Genomic DNA, 21,642 nt, shown 5'->3' on the forward strand with positions numbered 1-21,642 from the left:
GTTTTTGTTTGTTGTTCTTTTTCTAGCTCCCTTAGGTGTAAGGTTAGGTTGTTTATTTGAGATTTTTCTTGCTTCTTGAGGTAAGTCTGTATTGCCATAAACTTCCCTCTTAGAACTGCTTTTGCTGCATCGCAAAGATTTTGGACTGTTGTGTTTTCATTTGCATTTGTTTCCGTGTACTTTCTGATTTCTTCTCTGATTTCTTGGTTGACCTATTCATTGTTTAGTAGCATATTGTTTAACCTCCAAGTATTTGTGGTCTTTCCAGATTTTTTCTTGTGGTTAATTTGTAGTTACATAGTGTTGTCGTTAAAAAAGGTACATGGTATGATTTCAGTGTTCTTGAATTTGTTGAGGCCTGTTTTGTGGCCTAATATGTGATCCATTATGAAGAATATTCCATGTGCACTTGAAGAGAATGTGTATTTTGCTGTTTTAGGATGGAATGTTCTGAATATATCTGTTAAGTCCATCTAGTCCTGTGTGTCATTCAAAACCATTGTTTCCTTGTTGATTTTCTGTTTAGATGACCTGTCCGTTGATGTAAGTGGGGTGTGAAGTCCCCTACTATTGTATTATTATCAATTAGTTCCTTTCTGTTTCTTACTAATTGTTTTATGATTTGGGTGCTCCCATGCATAAATATTTAAATTGTTATATCTTGTTGGATTGTCCCTTTCTTACTATATAGTATCCTTCTTTGTTTCTTGTTACAGTCTTTTTTTTAAAGTCTATTTTGTCTGATATAAATATTGCTACTCCAGCTTTCTTTTGTCATCCATTTACATGGTAAATATTTCTCCATCCTCTCACTTTCAATCTGCAGATATCTTTGGTCTGAAATGAGTCTTTTGTAGGGAGCATATAGATTGGTCTTGTTTTTTTATCCACTCTGTTACCCTGTGCCTTTTAATTGGAGCATTTATTTCATTTACATTCTAAGTAATTATTGATAGATGTGTATTTATTGTCATTTTGTTACTTGTTTTGTTGTTGTTTTTGTAGTTTTTCTCTGACCCTTTCTTGTCTTTCTCTCTTTCATGGTTTGCTGGTTTTCCTTGGTGATATACTTGGATTCCTTTCTCTTTATTCTTTGCATATCTATTAGTGGTTTTTGATTTATGGTTACCATTAAGTTTGTATATAACATCTTCTGCATATAGCAGTCTATATTAAGTTGATGGTCACTTAAGTTTGAACCCATTCTTTACTCCTTTTCCTTCCATGTTTTAGGTATATGGTGTCATATTTTCATCCTTTTTTTTTTTTGTGACTCCTTTGACTGATTTTTTTTACAGAAATACTTACTTTTACTGCTTTTGTGTTTCCTCCTTATCATACACTCACTTATGGTCTTTCCTTTCCACGCAAAGAGTCCACTTTAGTATTTCTTGTAAGGCTGACTTAGTTGGTCATGAACTCCTTTAGTTTTTATTTGTCTGAGAAACTTCTTATCTCTCCTATTCTGAATGATAGCCTTGCTGGATAGGGTATTCTTGGCTGTAGATTTTTCCCTTTCAGCACTTTGAATATATTATACCATTCTCTTCTGGCTTGCAAAGTTACTGCTGAAAACCGCTGATAGCCTTATGGGGTTTCTCTTATATGTAATTGTCTTTTCTCTTGCTGCTTTAAACATTATTTTCTTGGGGGTGCCTGGGTGGCGCAGTTGGTTGGGCGTCCAACTTTTGGTTTTGGCTCAGTTCATGATCTCAGGGTCATGAGATTGAGCCCCACGTAGGGCTCTGTGCTGCATGCAGAGTCTGCTTAAGTTTCTCTCTCCCTCTGCCCCTCCCCCCCACATCTCTCAAATAAATAAATCTTTAAAAAATTTTTTCCTTATTACTCCTTTTTGCCATTTTGATTACTATGTGTCTTAGTGTAGACCTCCTTTGGTTAATTTTGTTGGAGGACCTCTTTGCCTGGATCTGGATATGTGTTTCCTTCCCAGAATAGGGAAGTTTTCAGCTATTGTTTCTTCAAATAAATTTTCCTCCCTTTTCTCTCTCTCCTTCTGGAACCCCTATAATGTGAATGTTATTGCACCTGAAGGCATCACTGAATTCCCTTAAGTCTATTCTCAGTTTGCATAATTCTTTCTTCTCTTATTTGTTTAGCTTGATTACTTTCCATTACTCTGTCTTCTAGTTCATTAATTTGTTCCACTCCTTCTTCCCTCTGCTGTTGATTCTATCAAGTTTATTTTTAATTTCATTTATTGTGTTTTTCATCTGGTTCTTTTTTATGTTTTCTATCTCTTTCTTAAAGGTCTCACTGATGTCCTCCACTCTTTTCTTGAGTGAATATCTTTATGATCATTACTTTAAATTTGCTATCAGCCATGTTACTTATCTCCATTTCACTTAGGTCTCTTGCTGTAGTTTTGTCCTGTTTTTTTATTTGTGATATATTCTTCTGTCCCCTCATTCTGCCTAACTCTCTCTGTCCCTGTGTGTTTAGGAAAGTCAGCTACATCTCTTGCTCTTGAAAGTAGTGGGTGGGATGTGTACTTTTAACTAGTGGCACTGGTCCTCCTCCACAGGGCATGTGTAGCTGCTGCAGAGGCCGAAGGACCTGGGTACTCTGGACAGCATGCAAGGGCAGGGTGTGTAATTTTAACAAAGTGTGTGCATCCTCCATGGGAGGTCGGGAGATACAGTGTTGGCAAGGATTGCCTGGGTCTTCTTGGGGAGGGGATCCACAGCACCAGGACTGAGGCAGTTCTGGCTGGAGAGGGCAGGGCACAGTATAAGCAAGTTAGGGAGCAAGTGCTGGCCCTGCACTCATTCCCACAGGTAGCAGTTGTATGTTTATGATGAGGGGCAGGGAAGGGAAATGGCACCTGCCAGCTCCTTTGTTCCTGGAGAAGTCCCTCAGTGAACTCTGAGATTAGTAACTGACTCTCCTTCCCATAAGCCACAGGCGCCTTTCAAACTTCAGCTTCCAAGCTGTATCTCTGCACGCTGTTTTCTGTGCTGTCTTTTTAAGGGCAGGGGCTCAGCTTCCTATCACTAGCTAAGCTCTCTCAGAGCCAAGCCCACTGTTTTTTAAAGTTCCAGGCTTTAAGTCCCACTGGTAATAAGCACCCATGAAATTCAGCCCCTGTGATTTTTAAAGCCAAATGCTATAGGGATGTCTCTTCTCCTTGTAGGCTCCCCAGTGTGCTTCTTGCCCCTCTTCTTGTCCATGGCTCCCACCCTCCAGCAGTCACACCCACGGGGTTTAGATTCCCACTGAGTCCTCACCATTCCTACCCTCTTCGATGTGGCCTCTTCTCTACATTTAGGCATGGAGTTTGTTTGGCCAATCTTCAGGTCCTTTTCTGGGTTGTTTGCTCTGATCCAAGTGTTATCTAGTTGTGTCTGGGATAAGGTGAATTTAGGATCCTCTTACTGTACCATCTTCCCCAAAAATCAGAATCAAGAATTTTTATGTATATTCTTTATATAGTTTGATTTTTCAACTATGTTATTATATTACATAATCAAAAATGTAATACAATACAATAAAGATTTAAAAGCTGCACACAGAGGCAAAAATTGCATCAGTGACAGAGTCAGGATTAGAGGGGAAGCTCTATATACAAAGCTCCTTCACAGAAGTCCAGAAACATCAAGAGGTTTCTGAATGAAGGGCAAAAGTTGACTCTACCTATTCATTTATATTTTGAGGAGCAGCCTGAAGAATTATATTCTGAATTATATGTCATCTCTTCTGTCCTAGCATTTTTTGTTGTTTTGCTTTTTGTTTTATTGATGGATAATTCATAATTGATACTGTACATAACATATTTGTATACTTTTGAAACCATCACCACAATTAAGATAATGTACATACCCATCACTCACTAAAGTTTCCTTGTACCCTTTTATAACCCCCCTCCTACCACTCCCCTCCCTATCCTCAAGAAATCTCTGATCTCCTTTCTGTCATTAGAGATTATTTTCATTTTTAAAGAATGTTGTAGCATGTATCAATAGTTCACTCCTTTTTATTGCTAAGTAGTATTCTTTTATATGGATGTACCACAATTTGTTTATCCATTCACTTTTTGATGGACAGTTGGGTTGTCAATTTTTGGCTATTACAAATAAAGCTACTATGAACATCTGTGTATAAGTCTTCAAAGAGACATGTGTTTATTTCTCTTGGGTAAACACCTAGAAGTGAAAAGTCTAGATCATATGGTAGATATATGTCTAGCTTTTTAAGGAATCGCTAATCTTTTTCCCAAAGTGGTTGTACCATTTTACATTCCCACCAGCAATGTGTGAGTGTTCCAATTTGTCCATGTCCTTATTAACACTTATTATTGTCTGTTTGAAGAACTTCTTTTAACATTTCTCATAGTGTGGGTTTGCTAGATATGTGTTAGTTCAGTTCTTGTATGTCTGAAAAATCTTTATGTCACCTCTGTTTTCTGAAAGGTATTTTCACTGGGTATGGAGTTCTAGGTTGATGGGGGATTTTCTCTCTTACATTAAAGTTGTTTTTCTAAACAACAACTAACGTCACAGGACATTAGGTACAGTAGATGGATTAACAGGTGGTGAATTTACCATAATTTACCATAATTCCCAGAACAATGAAGAAACTAGAAAAAACACACAAAGTAACAGTTTTCAAGATATTGGACATCAGGTAATAAAGGACAATGATACCTGAGAGATAGGAAACAAACAAGGTGAACCCTCTGATACCCTAGCTTACCGCATGGAAGAGTTTCCAGGACTTCTAGCTTGCAGCATTTCCAACAAGAAATCTGCTTTCATCTTTATCTTTGTTTGTATATAATGTCTTCCTTCCACCACCACCCCCCGACCCCAGCTTCACTTACGGTTTTTTTCTTTATCACTGGTTTTGGGTAATCTGATTATGATGTCCCTCGATATAGTTTTCTGTCACTTTTGTGCTTGCAGCTCATTGAGATTCTGGATCTATAGGGTTTGGGGTTTTATCAAATTTAGAAAATGTTCTGCTATTATTTTTCCAAATAATTTTTTTCTCTCTTCCTCCTCCTCTGTCCAATTACACACATATTAGGCTGCTTGAAATTGTCCTACAAGTCATTGATATTGTGTTCATTGTTTCTTTTTTCTCCCTGTTTTCATTTTGGATAGTTTCTATTGCTGTGTTTTCAACTGTACAGACCTTTTCTTTTGCAGTGTCTCTACTTACTCATTTTTCTAGGTTCTTGAATATAGTTATAACTTTTAATGTTTTCTTATTTGCTAATTCTATCGTCTGTGTTATTCTGGGTTAGGCTTGATTGATTGATTTTTCTCCTCATTGTGGATCGTATTTTCCTTTTTCTTTGCATGCCTGGTTATTTTGGGTGGGTTCCAGATATTGTGAATTTAACCTTGTTGGATGCTGGATTTTTTTTATACTTCTGTAAATATCCTTGAGCATACTTCTGGGATGTGATTAGCTTGATTTTTTTTCAGGTTTTGCTTTTAAACTTTGTTGGGTGGGACCAGAGCAGTGTTTAGTCCAGGGCTGGTTTTGCCCCATTCCTGAGGCAAACCCCTTCTGAATACTGTACCTAATGTCCTGTGACTTATTAAGTTTGACACTCTGGCTGGTGGGAACAGGAACTATTGCCAGCCCTGCGTGATACTGGGGCTTGTTCCTTCTAATCTCTTCAGGTGGCTCTTTCCCTGGTTTCAATGTGGTTTCCTCACATTGATGTACTTGTTAGTACTCAGTACTCAGCTAAAGACTTGTAGGGGACCTGGTACAAATCTCTGGAATTCTCTCTCTGTACACTTCTCTCCAGTACTCACAGTGCCCTGTGAACTCTAACCACCTTGGCCTCCTCAGATCTTAGCTCTGCTTCCTCAACTTGAGGAGTCCTCTGGGCTATACCTGGGCTTCCCCTCCCTGAGAAGTCCTGGAAACTCTTCCATGCAGTAAGCTAGGGTATCAGAGGGTTCACCTGGTTTGTTTCCTATCTCTCAGGTATCATTGTCCTTTATTACCTGATGTCCAATATCTTGAAAACTGTTACTTTGTGTGTTTTTTCTAGTTTCTTCATTGTTCTGGGAATTATGGTAAATTCACCACCTGTTAATCCATCTTGGCCAAAAGCATATATCTCTACGATTCTTTTAAAACTATTTTCCCTTTGTTTTTAGCTTATATTGGGTAACTTAGCTAAGGGCAGGCTTAACTTGGATATAGTCCTTTTTCCTCTGGCAAGCAAACCGGTTTTTTAGCCATATTAGCAGTGAGAAATGCCTCAGGGTAAGAAAAACAGGGAATAGAATAAAAGTGTATGGCAAAGCCCAAGTCTGGTAAAATACTGATTGGTATTTTATCTGGTAAAATCACTTAGCCTTGATTATATGTTGAGGAGGTGGTATAGTCACTGTGGCAGCAGTTTCTGAGCATAACCATTCGGTCTCTGCCATCACGACCTAGTTGTTTATTAGAAGAACAACTTAAAGAGAGGAATCTTAGAGGCCTAGGATCTCTTGCCTCTTCCTCCATACAACCCAGGCTTGTTTGAATGTGTCTGGATATGCTTAAGACAGAAGGAAATATGAGGCAAAGTAATATTTTTGAAGGTAAGCTCACCTAATATTTTTGCAATAACAAGACTGGCTTGATGCATAGAGCAATGTGCATAGTTTTCTAATTGAGTTTGGCTATTCACCACTGGTCTCCTTTTTTCTGGATAGGTCTGTCTGCAGGTCGGATTTCCCAGGTTATTGTTGGAGATGAGCAGCGACAGTACCTCTTGGTGATTGGGCGGAATGTGGATGATGTCCAGGTAGCTCAGCGTTTGGCTCAGGCAAATGAGATTGTCTTGTCCTGGAACTGCTGGAAGCTTTGTGAGCAGTACATGTTTGAAGTGGAAATCATGAGGGAGGATGAAGCTGTGAAGGTAGGAGACTGGTCCCATCCATTGCACGTCCTGAAAAGGCCTTTCTCCTACACAGGGCAGTGCTCTGGTGCTGGTCACATACGGCTTGACCAAACCAACAACCACTAGAACTCTATTTTGGAGGGAGGTGGGGGATATCCTCCCAGGAAGTTAGATGAGGCAGAAAAATAAGGCTGGAAAGATACATTGATCAACAAGGGAAATGGCATCCTCAGCCCCTCTGTTAAGGGACCAACAGTAATCCAGTCGGTGGGTGGGCGCCCAATTGAGCAGTTTCCTTTCTGTAGTTAAGAGATATGCGGATCATTGACCCATTTGATTTTGATGAGCATTTTGACAAGTGCCTTGATTACCTGCCACATTACCGGACAAGTGCTGGTAAGTTACTTGGTCCTTTCTCCCCAAGCCCAAAATTTCAAAGATAAATTTTCCACATGGCTGGAGACATTTTGTTTTTTTTCCTTTTCTCAGATACTCTAAGAACTGCCCTGGAGTTGGATCCAGACTCTACGCTTGAACAAACCCTGCGGAAGCACATAATGAAAAACCTCTTGAAGAAGGTTATTTCCTAGTTCTTGAGTCATCGTGTAGACTGTGTGTGTGTGTTTATGTTGACAGGTGTACATTTATATGTGATGACCTTTTCATATTGATCCAGTTCATCTCCTCTCCATTGTAATGCTGGCAGGTTTCCCCATCTGTACCAGTTCCTGTGATGACATGTCTTAACTTCAGATTTCTCAGTTCTAGCAAGTGGAAGCCATATTTGTTTTTCAGTGTGTCCCTCAAGAAGCTAGTACATTGTTTAGTAAACAGGGTAGAGAGTATATGCTTGGTAAATATGTGTTGATTGTGTATATATGAATCTATATGAATACCTTAGTAAGTGATATAATGACTAGTAGAATGGACATATCAAATTACCTCTAAGAGAAAACATAAAAGTGTGGCAAATTTCATCAGTGAATTAGGTTTAAAGTCAAACAGTTTTAATTCCAAGTGTACTGGTTTGTACATCTTCTATACTTCTCAAACCTGAATTTTAAGTTTTTTGTCTGACATCTGTAAGTTATTTTCTCATACTCACCATGGAATATAAAATTCAAATGCTTAATTAAACATGATACTGAGAGTTGAAGATACAGGCACGATAACTCACTGTGTCTTTGTAGATTGATGAAGGGCAGCCTATGGAGTATATATCCGAATTCCGTACCGTGACTATGGTTTTGGTCAGCCTAGAGTTCCACAAGACAGCATGGATGTCTCATTTGTGTCATCTTATCCAGGAGGCTGCCCTGTACATCTCCACAGTCATAGAGAAAGGGGGTGGCCAGCTAAGCCGGATCTTTATGTTTGAGAAAGTAAGTACAAGGAAACTTGACCCATCAGCATTAAAGGTGAGTGAGGAATAATAGTCTTGTTCCCCACATAACACATATGTAAGTCAAATTCCCTGCTGTTTATTTTGTGACAAGCTATAGGACATCAAAAGTTCAACTAATAATTGTTAAGGAATGGGATGTTCTAGTTAATTTAATTTTCAGGGTAACTGAAGATTATCTCCGTGTCCTTTTTCATTCAATTCTTGTTGAAAAATCTTTGTCAGAGCAAAAGCATATTTTTCTGGTTCTATTAGTAAAGTGAGTGTAATCAGATAATTCTGATAATTGAGGAGCTTGAAAAAGAGCAGCATCATAATACATGACATTGTAGGTGAATAAAAATGTGAGTAGATAGACAGCTCAAGGCACATACTAGAAATGGAATTTTTGAAAAATTCTTGACATCAGTTTTTCTTATGTTTTAAATTTCAGTTCTTTGAAGAGTTAGTTAAATCAAGATTTTATTTCTTCTTCTTTTTTTTTTAATCTCCATGTTGATGTGACCCAGAGTGTCCATTTCATGAATCCTGTAGAATTCAACATTCCTAACAGAAAACCAGTGGGGACAAGCTCTGGCTTCATTCAGGGGAGTTGGTCCAGTTGAGGCAAGCATATTCTTTCCCCAGGTAAACTTCTCTTTTCCTTCTTTGTCATCTGTCCCAGGGCTGCATGTTCCTCTGTGTTTTTGGCCTTCCCGGGGATAAGAAGCCAGATGAGTGTGCACATGCCCTGGAGAGCTCCTTCAGCATCTTCAGCTTCTGCTGGGAGAATCTTGCTGAGACCAAGTGAGGAGGAAGGTGGGGCAGAGAGGAGCTTCTCAGGCCCCAGGGGGCTCTTCAGGCAGGGTAGGAGGCAGTAACAAGTAGCTGGGGTTGAGAGTGTCCAGAATCTGCCTAAAGAGGAGAGAACATGCTAAGGGAAGTCAGAAAATAATCTCTATTAAGGAATCATTAGGCACAGAATTATGTAATAGATACCCAGGGAAAATGAAGATAAGTTTCCATCTAATGGGGTGAAAGAGGGAGGCACCGAATACTCATAACAAGATTTAAGAACACCACAAAGGAACAAGCAAATGTGTAAATTAATATAATACAAATAATATGTCTGTATGTCATGGGAATGTAGAATAAAGGCTGCCTGTCTACAGGGAGGGGAGGTATGGGAAGAGAAGTTGTAGGGCAATTATCAAGATAGGAAGGGACCACCGCTGGAGTTCAACAATTGGGGAAAGCGAGAGAGGGCATTTTAGACAAAGGAAGCATGGTGAAACATCCGAAGATGTTTAGTCTTATTCTTGGTGTGGCAGCAGAACCAACTGCGTGGTTTAGGTCTTGGGTGTCTCTTACTCACCCTGAGCAATGGGCCCAAGTAAAAGTCCTCAATCCTGGCCTTAGAAGAAGGCAGGAGAATTTTGATGGCAAAGATACAGTAGTGTTAGCATTTTTGCCACGTTTTGTGCTCTTTGTAAACAACTGAAAATGGTTTATTTGTAGATTTAACTTGAAACTAATTTATGCCTCGTTGTACCCTCTTTCTCCATCCACATATCTTATCCGTCATATGAAATTTTCACATCAAGTGAATTTTCACATCAAGTAAGTCTGATTATTCCCTGTTATGTATGAACTTGCTACCTTTGAACCTTTTCTTCACCTGGAACAGTGTATGCCCCCTTTTTAAATAATTCATATTTCTAGTGCTTTCCCATTCCTGGCCTAGGTAGGACCACATCTCCCTTCACTTGTCCCTACTGGACACACCGTCTGTGCTGTAGCCATCTTGAACTGCTTAGTTTTGCACAAACACAGCAGGCTTTTCAGAGTCTCTGCCTTTTCCCACTGAAAGGAATGCTGTTGCCCCGCTTTCACAGTACTTCAACTTACAAAGTCCAGTCATACACCCTCTCCTTTCTGAGTGCTTTTTCTAACTCTCTAGTATGAGTTAGTATATTCATTCTGTTTGCTCTGTTAATTTGCTATACTGATCTCTAATATGTAGTATTTGTCTTGCTAACTTATAAATATGTCTCTTCGCCTCCTTCAATTTCTACCACCTTCCTGCTGCCCGAAACTGAACTTATCCAGAGCAAGATATTTTAAACACCTAGCCCAGTACTTGGTACTGCACATACTTCTCAGTGCTTGCTAAATGAATGAACCTATACACGAATGAATGAATGAAAAATATTACTTATTTTTAAAATGTATTCCAAAGGCTAATTCGTTTCAGGAAGGCTTCCATCAACAGCCTGACCCTGTGATTATTCCTTTACTCTGACATTCTAGCATTAATTGATCCATTAACCCTGTATTGATAACTGTTGATCTACTTTTCATTTTGGGGTTTTATCTGAGGCAGCATGGTATAGTGGAAATAACACTGCGCTAGGAGTCAGGAGGCCTGGATTCTCATTCTGACTCTTCTGTTGATTTCTGCTGTGTAACTCTGGGAAAGTTAATTAGCTCCTTCAGTTGTGGGTTTTGTTTTTTATTTTGTCAAATGGGGTTAAAATATTTGCCCTACATACCTCACATATTTGTTGTTAATTATCCCTCAAAGGATCAGATGGAGTAATCAATTTGAAAGTACTTCAAAAAACATATAAACTATCTAACAGATATAAAGTGTTTTTATTTAGTCTTTCTGCTGATAATAGCTCCCCAACTAAAACTCCATGAGTACGGGGACTATTTTGTTCCTTTGTAACTTTATACACATCATGTGATGTAGACAGCAGTCTCTGGCCTTTTCTATTCTGAGCTCTAAAACTAGACATCTGGATCTGAGGAGTCACAGCTCTAGTGCCTGACTTGGAGGCTTCTGACTGTATTTACCCACTGTTGCTTTTCTGACCCCCAGGCTTGTTTCCATCAGTATTACCAATGGACCAGTATTCTGTGGCGTGATTGGGGCAGTAGCGAGACATGAATATACAGGTAGAATAGGACATTGGACTATTAGCTCTGTGACTTAGGGGGTAAAAGTGGAGGAGATGGTTCAAAAATTCTCCATTCTTTTCTTTACTGTCTCTCTGACACAGTTATTGGCCCAAAGGTGAGCCTTGTGGCCAGAATGATAACTGCTTATCCAGGTTTGGTGTCCTGTGATGAGGTAACATATCTAAGATCCATGCTACCTGCTTACAACTTCAAGAAACTCCCAGAGAAGATGATGAAAAATATCTCCAACCCAGGGAAGATGTATGAATACCTTGGCCATAGGAGATGTATGTGAGTGTCATTAATAGTTTATTCCCATCTCTTTTACAGAATCAGGGTATAGGAATCATCAGTGTTTGAGTGTATGAAACTAGAAAGAAAGATGCTTCGAGTCCTGGCGTGCTGGAATAAGAGACATAAGAGGAGGGTTTAGTGTCTGAGATCTTTAGCTTTTCTGTTTAGCTCTTAGCTAGTTCCTCAGTGAACTTCTTGCTATCCAACAGGAAGAGAATGCAATAGGTCACGAATCTGGGTGTTCTTTTTTTCTTTGTGTAGCTCGCAATTTATTTACTTCTCTGAGCCTGGAACAATCAGTATTTCTCCCCTTCCTCCTCCCAAAGATTTTTAATTTTTTACAACTCTTATATAGAACTCTGGACCTTTTCAGTTATCTGAAAGTACTTGCTGATGAGACAGTTTGTCTTCTAGCTATTTAGAGATATACATTCTATCTATCCCAATCTGTTAATAGACACATTTCCCTTTGTCCTTTTTCCCAGAATGTTTGGGAGGAGACATTTGGCCAGAGAGAGAAATAAAAATCACCCTTTGTTAGGTGAGTTTTCTTTTCTACCTTAAATCATATTTTTTCCAGCTGTAGATGGTTAAATGTGATTTTTAAAAAATGCAAGACTAAGGACTTCTAAGCATTATATTAAAAGAATAGAGAGCAACCTTCTTACTGAATTTATGTTAATTTTGAAGAGGCCTTGCCATTTCTTTTCCATGTTGAATGTTTACACTTCAGGTAGAGTCTTCTCACTTTGCCTGAGAAGTACCAACATTTAGTAAGAATCTTTGTAAGTCAGAGTTCAGCTATTGAGGTCTGCTCAGCTTGTTGTGGATCATCTCTAGAGGAAAATTCCTCATCATGAGACCATAAAGAGGGCACCAAGACTGTTACCACACACACTATATATTCCCTATCTTTATATTTATCTTCATTTATATCTATTAGTCTATTATCTTTACATAGCCTGTGACCAGCTTTGAAGACTAGATTGTTATAATGTATATATATATACAGTATAACTAAAATGTTATAATGTTACAAAAAGCTAAGAAGATATAGTAGCTCCCATGTCTCTGTGGTCCCTAATTATTCTTAATGTTATTATTTAGGCTCCAGAGCAAACCCCCAAGCCCAGCACACATTTCTGTGTAGTCCAGAACTGATTTTATGCAAAGAGATGTGAAGCCTCATCAAAGAATGGGATTCTGCCCAGGATTCTAGGGGAAAAAACCATTGAGAGTTACCTTTGCAAAATAAATAGAGTGTCTACTAAAAACACAGGAGTATTAGGTGCTCCCTGTCTCTCTACAGACCGGGAGAAAGAATTAGAAGCCTTCCAAATGGCACAGCGGGAATGTTTGCACCAGAAGAAGGGACAAGCAGTTTTGTATGAAGGTGGAAAAGGCTATGGAAAAAGTCAGCTGTTGGCTGAAATAAACTTCCTAGCCCAAAAGGAAGGACACAGGTAAAGATTCCTGCTTTCTGGCTCAGTGTCTACTTCTCTGGAGGCTCCTTTCCCTTGTTGGTAAGACTCTTGTATCATTAGATTCAGCATCCTTGGGCTAGTGGAGTGAGTAACCTCTCTGTGGGTCAAGGGACTCCCAGTGACCATATTAACATTCACAGGGTGTTACCATTGAAGCTGAAGGAAGCAGATTTCAAGCAGTGCTTCTATGCCATCCAGACCCTCATGGCCATCTTCTTTGAGATTGATGCATGTCCAGCCTATTACCGGCAAGAGTGCCTACACAAACAGCTCTGTGGGATGGTGGAGGAACCTCTTCACTGCCTTTTTAATGACCTCTTCTTTGTGAAGGTAATGAAGGCCGTGGCTTTCTGAATTGGATACTAATGTTATTTTTGGTGGATAGTTGGACCCAGGATTGTTTTCTAATCTAATGCCCTTAGGCCATATATGTATAGCCTAAGAACATATAGTTAGCAATGGCAGGGTTGAGATTTGAAATCCCTTTGACACCAAAACCCAGGCTTTCTCTTTGTTGAGGAAAGTAGATTCTAGGACTGACTCCAATACTTGCTAATTGAATGTCGTGGCACAAATCGCTTTGCCTGAGACTACATTTTTTCACCTGTGAAATGATGATTATAGTACTTTATGTGATTAGTGCATACATTTTAAAGGAGGTGGTATATAAGAGATCATAGTGTAAATGTGAGTGTTAAATCTGTCAAGGTGATACTGACCGGTTGAGCATCCCCAGCAATTTTATCCATGTGTTCTCAAGTCAGTTGTAATGTTTTGTTCTTTAACCCTAGCCATGCCATGGAGTTTGTCACTTGAACCAGCATCTGAATCTCAAAAGCTTCCAGTGGTCTAGGGTTTACGTGGTACCCAAGAGTGAGCAGACTAAGAATTCCCTGGTCCACAATTCCATTTATTCTTCCTCCATCACTTCTAATCTACCAAGCCTGCAGGGCATTGTATATAATGGAAAATAGAGAAAAGTAAAATCTCTGCAGTCCTCGGCATAGCCGTTTTAAGACAGGCCTTGCCTGGGGCTCTGGCCCTTGCCAAAGTGCTGGAGGAATGGCCTCACTTTGACTCTCAGGTCCATGGTAACTCACGTGCCATGGCCTAGCACAATGTTAGGAGATGCCCGTTGCAATTCTTTCTAACAAGTTTCATGCACTCATTCATTCTGGCATACTTGGAAAAACTGGGGTACTGGAGCTGTCTAAAGTGACATTGCTAAGTCCAACCTGTCACTTTACTTCTTAGTCATGACCCTTTAAGTGTTTGCCAGAGTCTGGGAATGGAAAGGAGGTCTCTCTTTCTCTCCCTCTAACCTCCCGTTGACTTTCCATCTTACTCTCTGAACTCTATATTGATGTTGGATCAGCATTTGTGACCCTATGCCCCGTCCTATAGAAGAAACCCATTCTCACTCAAAATAGAATCATCTGCTCCCTTTGGAGAACCTGTATATTTTTATTAGATCATCATTGTGAATGCTAATATATGAATAATTTTCCTGGTTAGTTTCCCTTGTCCTTCAAAGTTTCGCACATGGATGACCTGACCAGACAAAAGAAGGTTAAGGCATGTTTTTTTCAAGTGCTTCAGGAGGTGGGTATTTTTGCTACATACCATTAACTCTTAATATGTGGAGATGGTTTGTGCTTATTTTAATCTATCCATAGCACACCTTGACTTAGGCCTGCCTATTTGTGATATCTTCATTGTTTGTATCTATCTTTAACCTTGAATCAATCCTATTGCACAGAATACAAGAAAAGTTCTTTGCTCTTCCCTGATCCTTGGTTCTTAATTTAAAACAGGGTTTCTAAATGCAAGCAGATAGCTGTTTTACCTCCTATTTATTACAAATACACTCAAGCCTTAACCCAGATTACAGAGTCAAAAATATCTATGAGCAGAAACTGATGTATTCATTCTGGAAAGCAATCTAGAAGTAACTAGTCAAATTTTAATAACATGCGTCTTCTAGACCTAGCAATTCCACTCTTGGACCTATGTCTCAGGGAGTCTGTTCACGGCAGTGTTTGTGGACGAGAGGGACGCAATGGCATGAACTCATGGATGAGAGCTATGCAGCATAATGCAGAAGTCTAGAAATAAGGGAATAGATGAAAACATTGCAACACAGAGTGGTCTTAAAAATAATCCTGAATAAAAAGACAAACAAGGAGATCTATATAGTAGCATTTACATAAAAAGTTTACTTAACAAAACAATGATGCACCTTTCATAAGAACACAATACAAACAAAAGGATTACAGTAAACACCTTAGAATGGTTACCGGCTGCAGCAGGGGAGTGGGGAATGTGGCTAAAAATGAGTATATTTTTTAAAAGTTTACCTGAATAGGGCCTGGTAATTGGTAGCTTTAACAAGCACTCAGGTAATTCTGATGTGCAGCCTGGTTTGGAAGTTACTGATATAAAGTATTATGAATTCCCACACAGTTTGAAGCCTTTGCCAAAATGAAATGTTTGAAAGCTTCAAGTTTGATTTGGAGAATATTTTGATGTTCATTTAGTTTTTCAGTTAGAGTATTTTCTTGTCCAAAGAACCTCAGGACATTTCTTTAGAAATTAGATATCCTGGCTATATTTTATACTTATAAAATAAAATATTACCTGGACTTAGGACACATTTTACTCAGAAAATCCCAGCCTGTGTTGACATTTTATTTAAATTGCTGTTGGGAAATTCATGGTACATTTGAAAATCAGGTTACTTCATTTCTAATCAAAGGTTGTCACTGTTTGCTGTTATTTTCAGGCAGTGAGGGAAACACCACTGATTTTCCTCATTGACGAAGCCCAATATATGGATGCAGCTTCCTGGGAATTTTTGGAAACATTACTCTCCACTGTGCCCATCATCATGGTGATGACATTGACCTCTACCTTCACCCTGTGTGGCTGTGCCCAGCACTTCCTGCAGAGCTCCCAGGCTGTCCTTGTGCCCATTTTGAAGTTGGCAACAACCTCACTGTTGCGAATGGCATGTTGGGAACTGGGGGTGGTGAGCATCCCCCAAGAGCTGCAGATGTGAGTGGCTAGGACTAGCTGAGCACTTCATTAAGGGCAGAGCCAGTGCCATAATATAAGTGAGAAGGCTCAGGTCTCACTTACCCATGTTGGGGGAGAGAATGGCCTTAGTAACCATGATGAGGCCCAAGACCAGATTCAAGGATAGACAGTCTCCTAGTAAACCAGTAAAGGGCTACCTCCCTAGGCTATCATCCAGGTTTTTACAAGACAGAACTTGGATGGCTTGCTTCTGGTGTCAGTTTATATGTGATCAGGCCACTTTCTAGGGCTCTTTGTAAGGGGACGTTTGTTCTTTTTAACAGCAATAAAAACAACATAGTTAAAAAAGAGAAGTTAAATAAATAAATTTCAAACCAATCAGAATTTTTTTTTTTTACATTTCTGTGTTGCTGCTTACCTCTGTTAGTATATATCATCAAAAGCTGACTTTAAGAAAGGAGAAATATTTAAAAAAAAAAAAAGAAAGGAGAAATATTCCTCAGTATAAAATATCCCTGTACTTGGCTCTCTTCAAGTGGGCATCTTAGTCAGCAATCCCCTACTTACCTCTCTACAGCTACCTTCTCCACAGGTGCTTTGGAAACCCCCTCTACTGTGAGGTCTTATGCCAGGACCTTCTCTCCAAAGATGTATTGCTCTTTCACGACCTCCAAAAGGAGGAGAAGAACAGCAAGTGGGAGACACTCTCAGGTAAGCTTAGCTTCCAGCATTTTACCGTCCGTCATCTGGCTGCTGGGGTTCATCCTTTGATATGGCATCACCTGACCCTTATGAAGCATGTGCCCATTCCATACTAACATTATAAGCAAGAGGAAGCCTTCCTGGCCTGCCTCAGAGAACTTAATCGAGCCAGTCAATCTCTTATAGTTCCTTTTTGAGCAGCCCAGGAGGTAGGGATAGGAAAAGAGGATTTATAAACATAAGAGTTCAATAAAGAATTGCATATTAATTACTGATGAGGATGATGATTTGGGTAGGGGGTGGGAGAAGAGGAAGGGGTAGAAGTTTGTGTAAATCTGGAAAGGCATCCGAGGGCTGTGATGTAATAGAAGAGAGGGCTACTGGAAAGTAAATAGGAAGAGTGTAAATGTTGGATACCATATGGTAGAGAAAATGTCATTAGTTTCTAAGAGAAAATTAGCAGGCAGGATGGGTGGGGTAAGCCACTTTAAAACATATGCTCTATTTATCTTCATCCTGTTAATTCCTTGACTAAATTCTTGTAATTTTGTGCCTTTAAAACTACAGTCACTGAGCATGGTGTTTTCTCAGTCATAGTCTTCTTTCCCTACAGCCAATGCAATGAAATCTACAATATATGGTATACTTCCTGCTGGCTCTGAAGAAGACCAGGAACTTTATATCTGCACAGTCAAGGATGATGTGAACTTGGATACTGTGCTTCTCCCACCATTATTAAAAGGCAAGTCCCTTGAAAACCTCAAGCAAACCAATTACAGATGTCATTGCGCTTAGTAATTTGGTGATTGATTGAATATAGGTCTTTCATTATCACACTAGCTCCATTTTCTTCTAAAAAAGAAACCTGCCTTCTAGAAATAAGTTCTGGCACTGCCCAAAGAGCCTTTAAGAGATTTGTAATGCTACTTGAGTAATGTTTTACTTAAGTGAGCCCCTTGTACTCTGGGTCTGACTAATGCCTAAGAAGTTTTCTAGTTATTTGATAAAAATTAGGTCCTGAGTTTCTCTTTGTGCATATTCCTATGCTAGAGGAGGCAGTAAGCAAGGGAGATAATGTGGCTGAGATTTAAGAAAATCTATGGTGCTAGTGAAGAGACAGTGTTATACACATAGCAGGAATTGAATAAGAAGAGGGCAAAGTAAGTTTATAATGATTGATGAGATAAAGAATGGAGAAGCCATCAGAATTGAGTAGGCATAATCAGATAGGGGATGTTCTTTTTAGAAATGAAGGTTTTGGTGACCATGGGGAGAACAGTTTCAGTGGTATAGTGAAAACCTGATTGTTGGTGGTGGTGGTTGAACAATGAATGGGGAATAAGGACAAATGAGGACTGAGAGATAAGGCTCTCTCAAGAGGTTAGGGTGAGCGGAGAAGAGGAGGACCAAAAGCAAGCCTTTTTTTTTTTTTTTAAAGTTGTATTTATTTATTTGAGAGAGAGAAAGGGGGTGGGAGGGGCAGAGGGAGAGAGAGAGAGAGAGACTCTCAAGCAGATTCCCTGATGAGCAGGGAGGCTGACACAGGGCTCAATGCCACAACCTGAGAGCATGACGTGAGCTGAAATCAAGAGTCAGAAGCTCAACCGGCTGAGCCACTCTGGCACCCAGCAAAACCTTTTTTTTTTTTAAGTGAGCAGATTATCAACACAATGTATTCTGTGTTTGTAGAAAGCTTGTTCACTTCTCTTGTTTTGTTTTGTTTTGTTTTGTGTTCCAGAAATAGCAGTAAACCAGTTGGATCAATTGAGCCTAGAGGAGCAGTTGCTGGTTAAGTGTGCTGCAGTCATTGGTCACTCCTTCCACATAGATCTCCTGCAGCACCTCCTGCCTGGCTGGAATAAAAACAAGCTACTTCAGGTGCTGAGGGCTCTTGTGGATATACATGTGCTCTGCTGGTTCAGCAAGAGTCAAGAGCTTCCTGCCGAGTCAATATTAGTGCCTTCCTCTATCAAGATTATTGAACAAACCAAAGAGCAGAAGAAGAAAAAGCCAGGTGAGGAAGAGCTGCTTCCTTGTTCTTACCTGAACAGAGAGCCTTGGGTAGGGATATTTGTGTTCAAAAAGAACATCAATATCCTTTATCATGGGCCTCAGTTCCCTAAAACTATGGCTAAGAAATGGGGGGAAGTGATTATTTTAATCACAAAGGAGCCATGATTATAGTGAACGAATAACCTGTATTTTTCAGAATTGTTTTAATTCCAAGAATTTTAGCTCCTTGTTAACCCCATGTGTTAAATATCTGTATCTTGATTTTTGGTTCAGAAAATATTACCATAATCCTTTATTAGTTTCTAGATATAAATAATAAGAAAAAAAAGGATAAACTGTTCCTAATTTTAGAAATTTTCAAGGAAGATAAACACATCTGGAATTGAAACAGACATGAGCAAAGCAAGATACACATTAAGTAGCTTGCAATCTCAAATTCTCCAGATAATAAAATTATGGCATAGACTACCCAAAGCACATATATTCCACAAATAATTTCCCTTTGACTTTGAAATATGTTTGGGCCTTATGTTTGAACAGAGCATTTCATTTTTTTTTTTTTAATGATTTTATCGTTAGAGAGAGAGAGAACACGAGCAGGGGGAGGGGCAGGCAGAGGGAGAAGCAGACTCCCTGCTGAGTAGAGAACCTGATGCCTGCCCATGTGGGGCTCCATCCCAGGACCCTGAGATCATGACCTGAGCCGAAGGCAGACGCTTAACTGACTGAGCCACCCTGGCATCCCTGAACAGAGCATTTCTGATGATTTGATGTTTATAGTAATTTGTAGTAAAAAAGCTCAATTTAGGAGGAGCATCTAAGAAATCTACTCAGCGTACTTCTTTACCACTGACCATTTCTTTTCTGTGGTACTTTGTACAAGATATGGTCAGTGTCACTCTCAGATTGGTGTAATATACTTTATACAGAGGAATTGTAAATAAAATTTTCTTATAAACTAGCAGCATCTGATTGGGAGTTTGCTACTGATAGCATAAAAGGCCTTTAAGGGAGACTCTCACTTATATTTCCTATATTTCAGATGCTGACTCTCCTCTCAGTCTGCAAGAGGAATTATCTCTACCTCAAACAGAGATGCTAGAATTTGGAGTGCCACTATTACGGGAAGCTGCTTGGGAGCTGTGGCCCAAGGCACAGCAGATAGCCCTGCACCTTGAATGTGCCTGCTTTCTCCAAGATTTGGCCTGCCGCTGTCAGAGCTGTCATGGGGGGGACTTTGTCCCCTTCCACCGTTTTGCCATCTGTTCTGCTAAGAGCTGCAGTGGGATCTCCCGGTTCTATAGTTACAAAGATAGTGGCTCAGTACTAACACAAGTGATCACAGACAAATTGCAGCTGCCTTCTCCCCAAGGTAAAACCCAGGAAGCAGAAAGAAGACATGTGGGCAGCACTTCTCTGTATTCATGTACTTGGAGTTCTTCATCCAAAAGGTGGAATCTGATTAAGGGAGAAAAATAGACAGAAAGAGCCATTTATCCCTGAAGCACCAGAAATAAGAAAAATGTAATTTCAGAGCTAAAAGGAACTTTAGAAATCATGCTTGTTTTGGTTGGCAGTCTTGGGCAAGTTACCCAGCCTCAATTAATTGAGGAAAGTAACAGTACCAATTTCATAGAGTTGCTGTGAGAATTGAATGAGTTAAAATATATAATATGCTTTGAATAGTGCCAGGCACACAGTTAGTGCTCAATACATTTTAGCTACTGTTGTTATTGTTGTTGTTATTATTATTATTAAACTCTGTACACATATATGGGGCCCCTGTGTGTATCAGATGCTGCAACTAGGTATTAAGAATACAAAATGAATAAGCATGGGCCCCTGAAATTATCAGTTTTGGGGCTTGATGCAGACATGCAAATAGAGAATTCTGATATGGCATGGTAAAGGCAATGAAAATAGCATACCCAGGCATTGGGGTACCTAGAGAAGGAGCCGTTGGCTCAGCCTGAGAAGTGAGTAGGGGAACACTCTCCCTTGAAGGAGATAATGCTAAAAGTGAGAATTCAGGGATAAATAGGAGTTGGTTGCTTGAGGAAGTTTCAGTTAGTGGATGGGTGTTCCCCAAAGCTGGTTGACCTTCTACCACATCCTAAATGAGAGTTCACCCTCTTTGTATTAACATTTTCAGTTATTGGACAGCCCATTTCATTGTCAACAGCTGTTAGAAAGCTTCTTTCATCAAGATGAAATCTACCTTCTTACAACTTCACCAATTTTTCAGAGTTGTGCCTTTTTTTTTTAAGTTTTTATTTAAATTCCAGTTAGTTAACATACAGTGTAATATTAGTTTCAGGTGTACAATATGGTGATTCAGCACTTCCATACATCACCCAGTGCTCATCATAAGTGCCCTCCTTATTGCGCATCACCTGTTTAACCCATCCCCCAACCCCTCTCCTCTAGTAACTATCAGTTTGTTCTCTATAGTTAAGAGTCTCGTTCTTGGTTTGCCTCTCTGTTTTTTCCCTTTGCTCATTTGTTTTGTTTCTTAAATTCCACATATGAGTGAAATCATATGGTTTGTATCTTTCTCTGACTTACTTTATTTAGCATTATACTCTCTGACTCTACCTGTGTCGTGGCAAATGGCAAGATTTCATTCTTTTTTATGGCTAAGTAATATTCCATAGATAGATAGACAGACACATACATACCACATCTTCTTTATTCATCAATGGATGAACACTTGGGTTGCTTCCGTACTTTGGCTATTGCAGATAATGCTGCTATAAACATTGGGGTGCATGTATCCCTTTGAATTAGTATTTTTGTACTCTTTGGATAAATACTTAGTAGTGTGATTGCTGGATCATAGGGAAGTTCTGTTTTTTACTTTCTGAGGAACCTGCTCACTGTTTTCCACAGTGGCTGCA

The 21,642-nt window shown here is 39.5% G+C and overlaps 2 protein-coding genes across 40 annotated transcripts in view; one reads left to right on the forward strand and one right to left on the reverse strand.

Moving 5' to 3' along the window:
* Positions 1 to 21,642, forward strand: part of LOC102742249 (adenylate cyclase type 10-like) — a 61,256-nt gene that overhangs the window by 8,534 nt on the left and 31,080 nt on the right. For 34 of the 39 annotated variants that reach the window (XR_014147648.1, XR_014147646.1, XR_014147647.1 and 31 more), the window contains 17 exons: positions 6,684 to 6,889; positions 7,177 to 7,267; positions 7,361 to 7,449; positions 8,062 to 8,253; positions 8,938 to 9,059; positions 9,771 to 9,872; positions 11,137 to 11,213; positions 11,318 to 11,507; positions 11,996 to 12,051; positions 12,820 to 12,973; positions 13,135 to 13,324; positions 14,510 to 14,596; positions 15,777 to 16,048; positions 16,608 to 16,741; positions 17,346 to 17,474; positions 18,471 to 18,746; positions 19,788 to 20,117. Coding sequence is in view for 35 of the 39 variants with exons in the window: in XM_081828178.1 (XP_081684304.1) it covers positions 6,684 to 6,889; positions 7,177 to 7,267; positions 7,361 to 7,449; positions 8,062 to 8,253; positions 8,938 to 9,059; positions 9,771 to 9,872; positions 11,137 to 11,213; positions 11,318 to 11,507; positions 11,996 to 12,051; positions 12,820 to 12,973; positions 13,135 to 13,324; positions 14,510 to 14,596; positions 15,777 to 16,048; positions 16,608 to 16,741; positions 17,346 to 17,474; positions 18,471 to 18,746; positions 19,788 to 20,117 (2,697 nt within the window). In the remaining 4 variants the exon portion in view is untranslated. Of the gene's footprint in view, positions 1 to 6,683; positions 6,890 to 7,176; positions 7,268 to 7,360; positions 7,450 to 8,061; positions 8,254 to 8,937; positions 9,072 to 9,770; positions 9,873 to 11,136; positions 11,214 to 11,317; positions 11,508 to 11,995; positions 12,052 to 12,819; positions 12,974 to 13,134; positions 13,325 to 14,509; positions 14,597 to 15,776; positions 16,049 to 16,607; positions 16,742 to 17,345; positions 17,475 to 18,470; positions 18,747 to 19,787; positions 20,118 to 21,642 lie in introns of those variants that run through there. The other 5 variants (XM_081828158.1, XM_081828169.1, XM_081828157.1 and 2 more) reach the window with 5 other exon arrangements.
* Positions 9,096 to 21,642, reverse strand: part of TREML1 (triggering receptor expressed on myeloid cells like 1) — a 40,788-nt gene continuing 28,241 nt past the window's right edge. Inside the window, exon 6 of the mRNA XM_081828203.1 lies at positions 9,096 to 9,167. Coding sequence (XP_081684329.1) covers positions 9,111 to 9,167 — 57 coding nt within the window. The 3' untranslated portion in view covers positions 9,096 to 9,110. The remainder of the gene's footprint in view (positions 9,168 to 21,642) is intronic.

The sequence above is a fragment of the Leptonychotes weddellii genome, chromosome 8, assembly GCF_054177405.1.
Source record: "Leptonychotes weddellii isolate Sample4059 chromosome 8, ASM5417740v2, whole genome shotgun sequence".
NCBI lineage: Eukaryota > Metazoa > Chordata > Mammalia > Carnivora > Phocidae > Leptonychotes > Leptonychotes weddellii.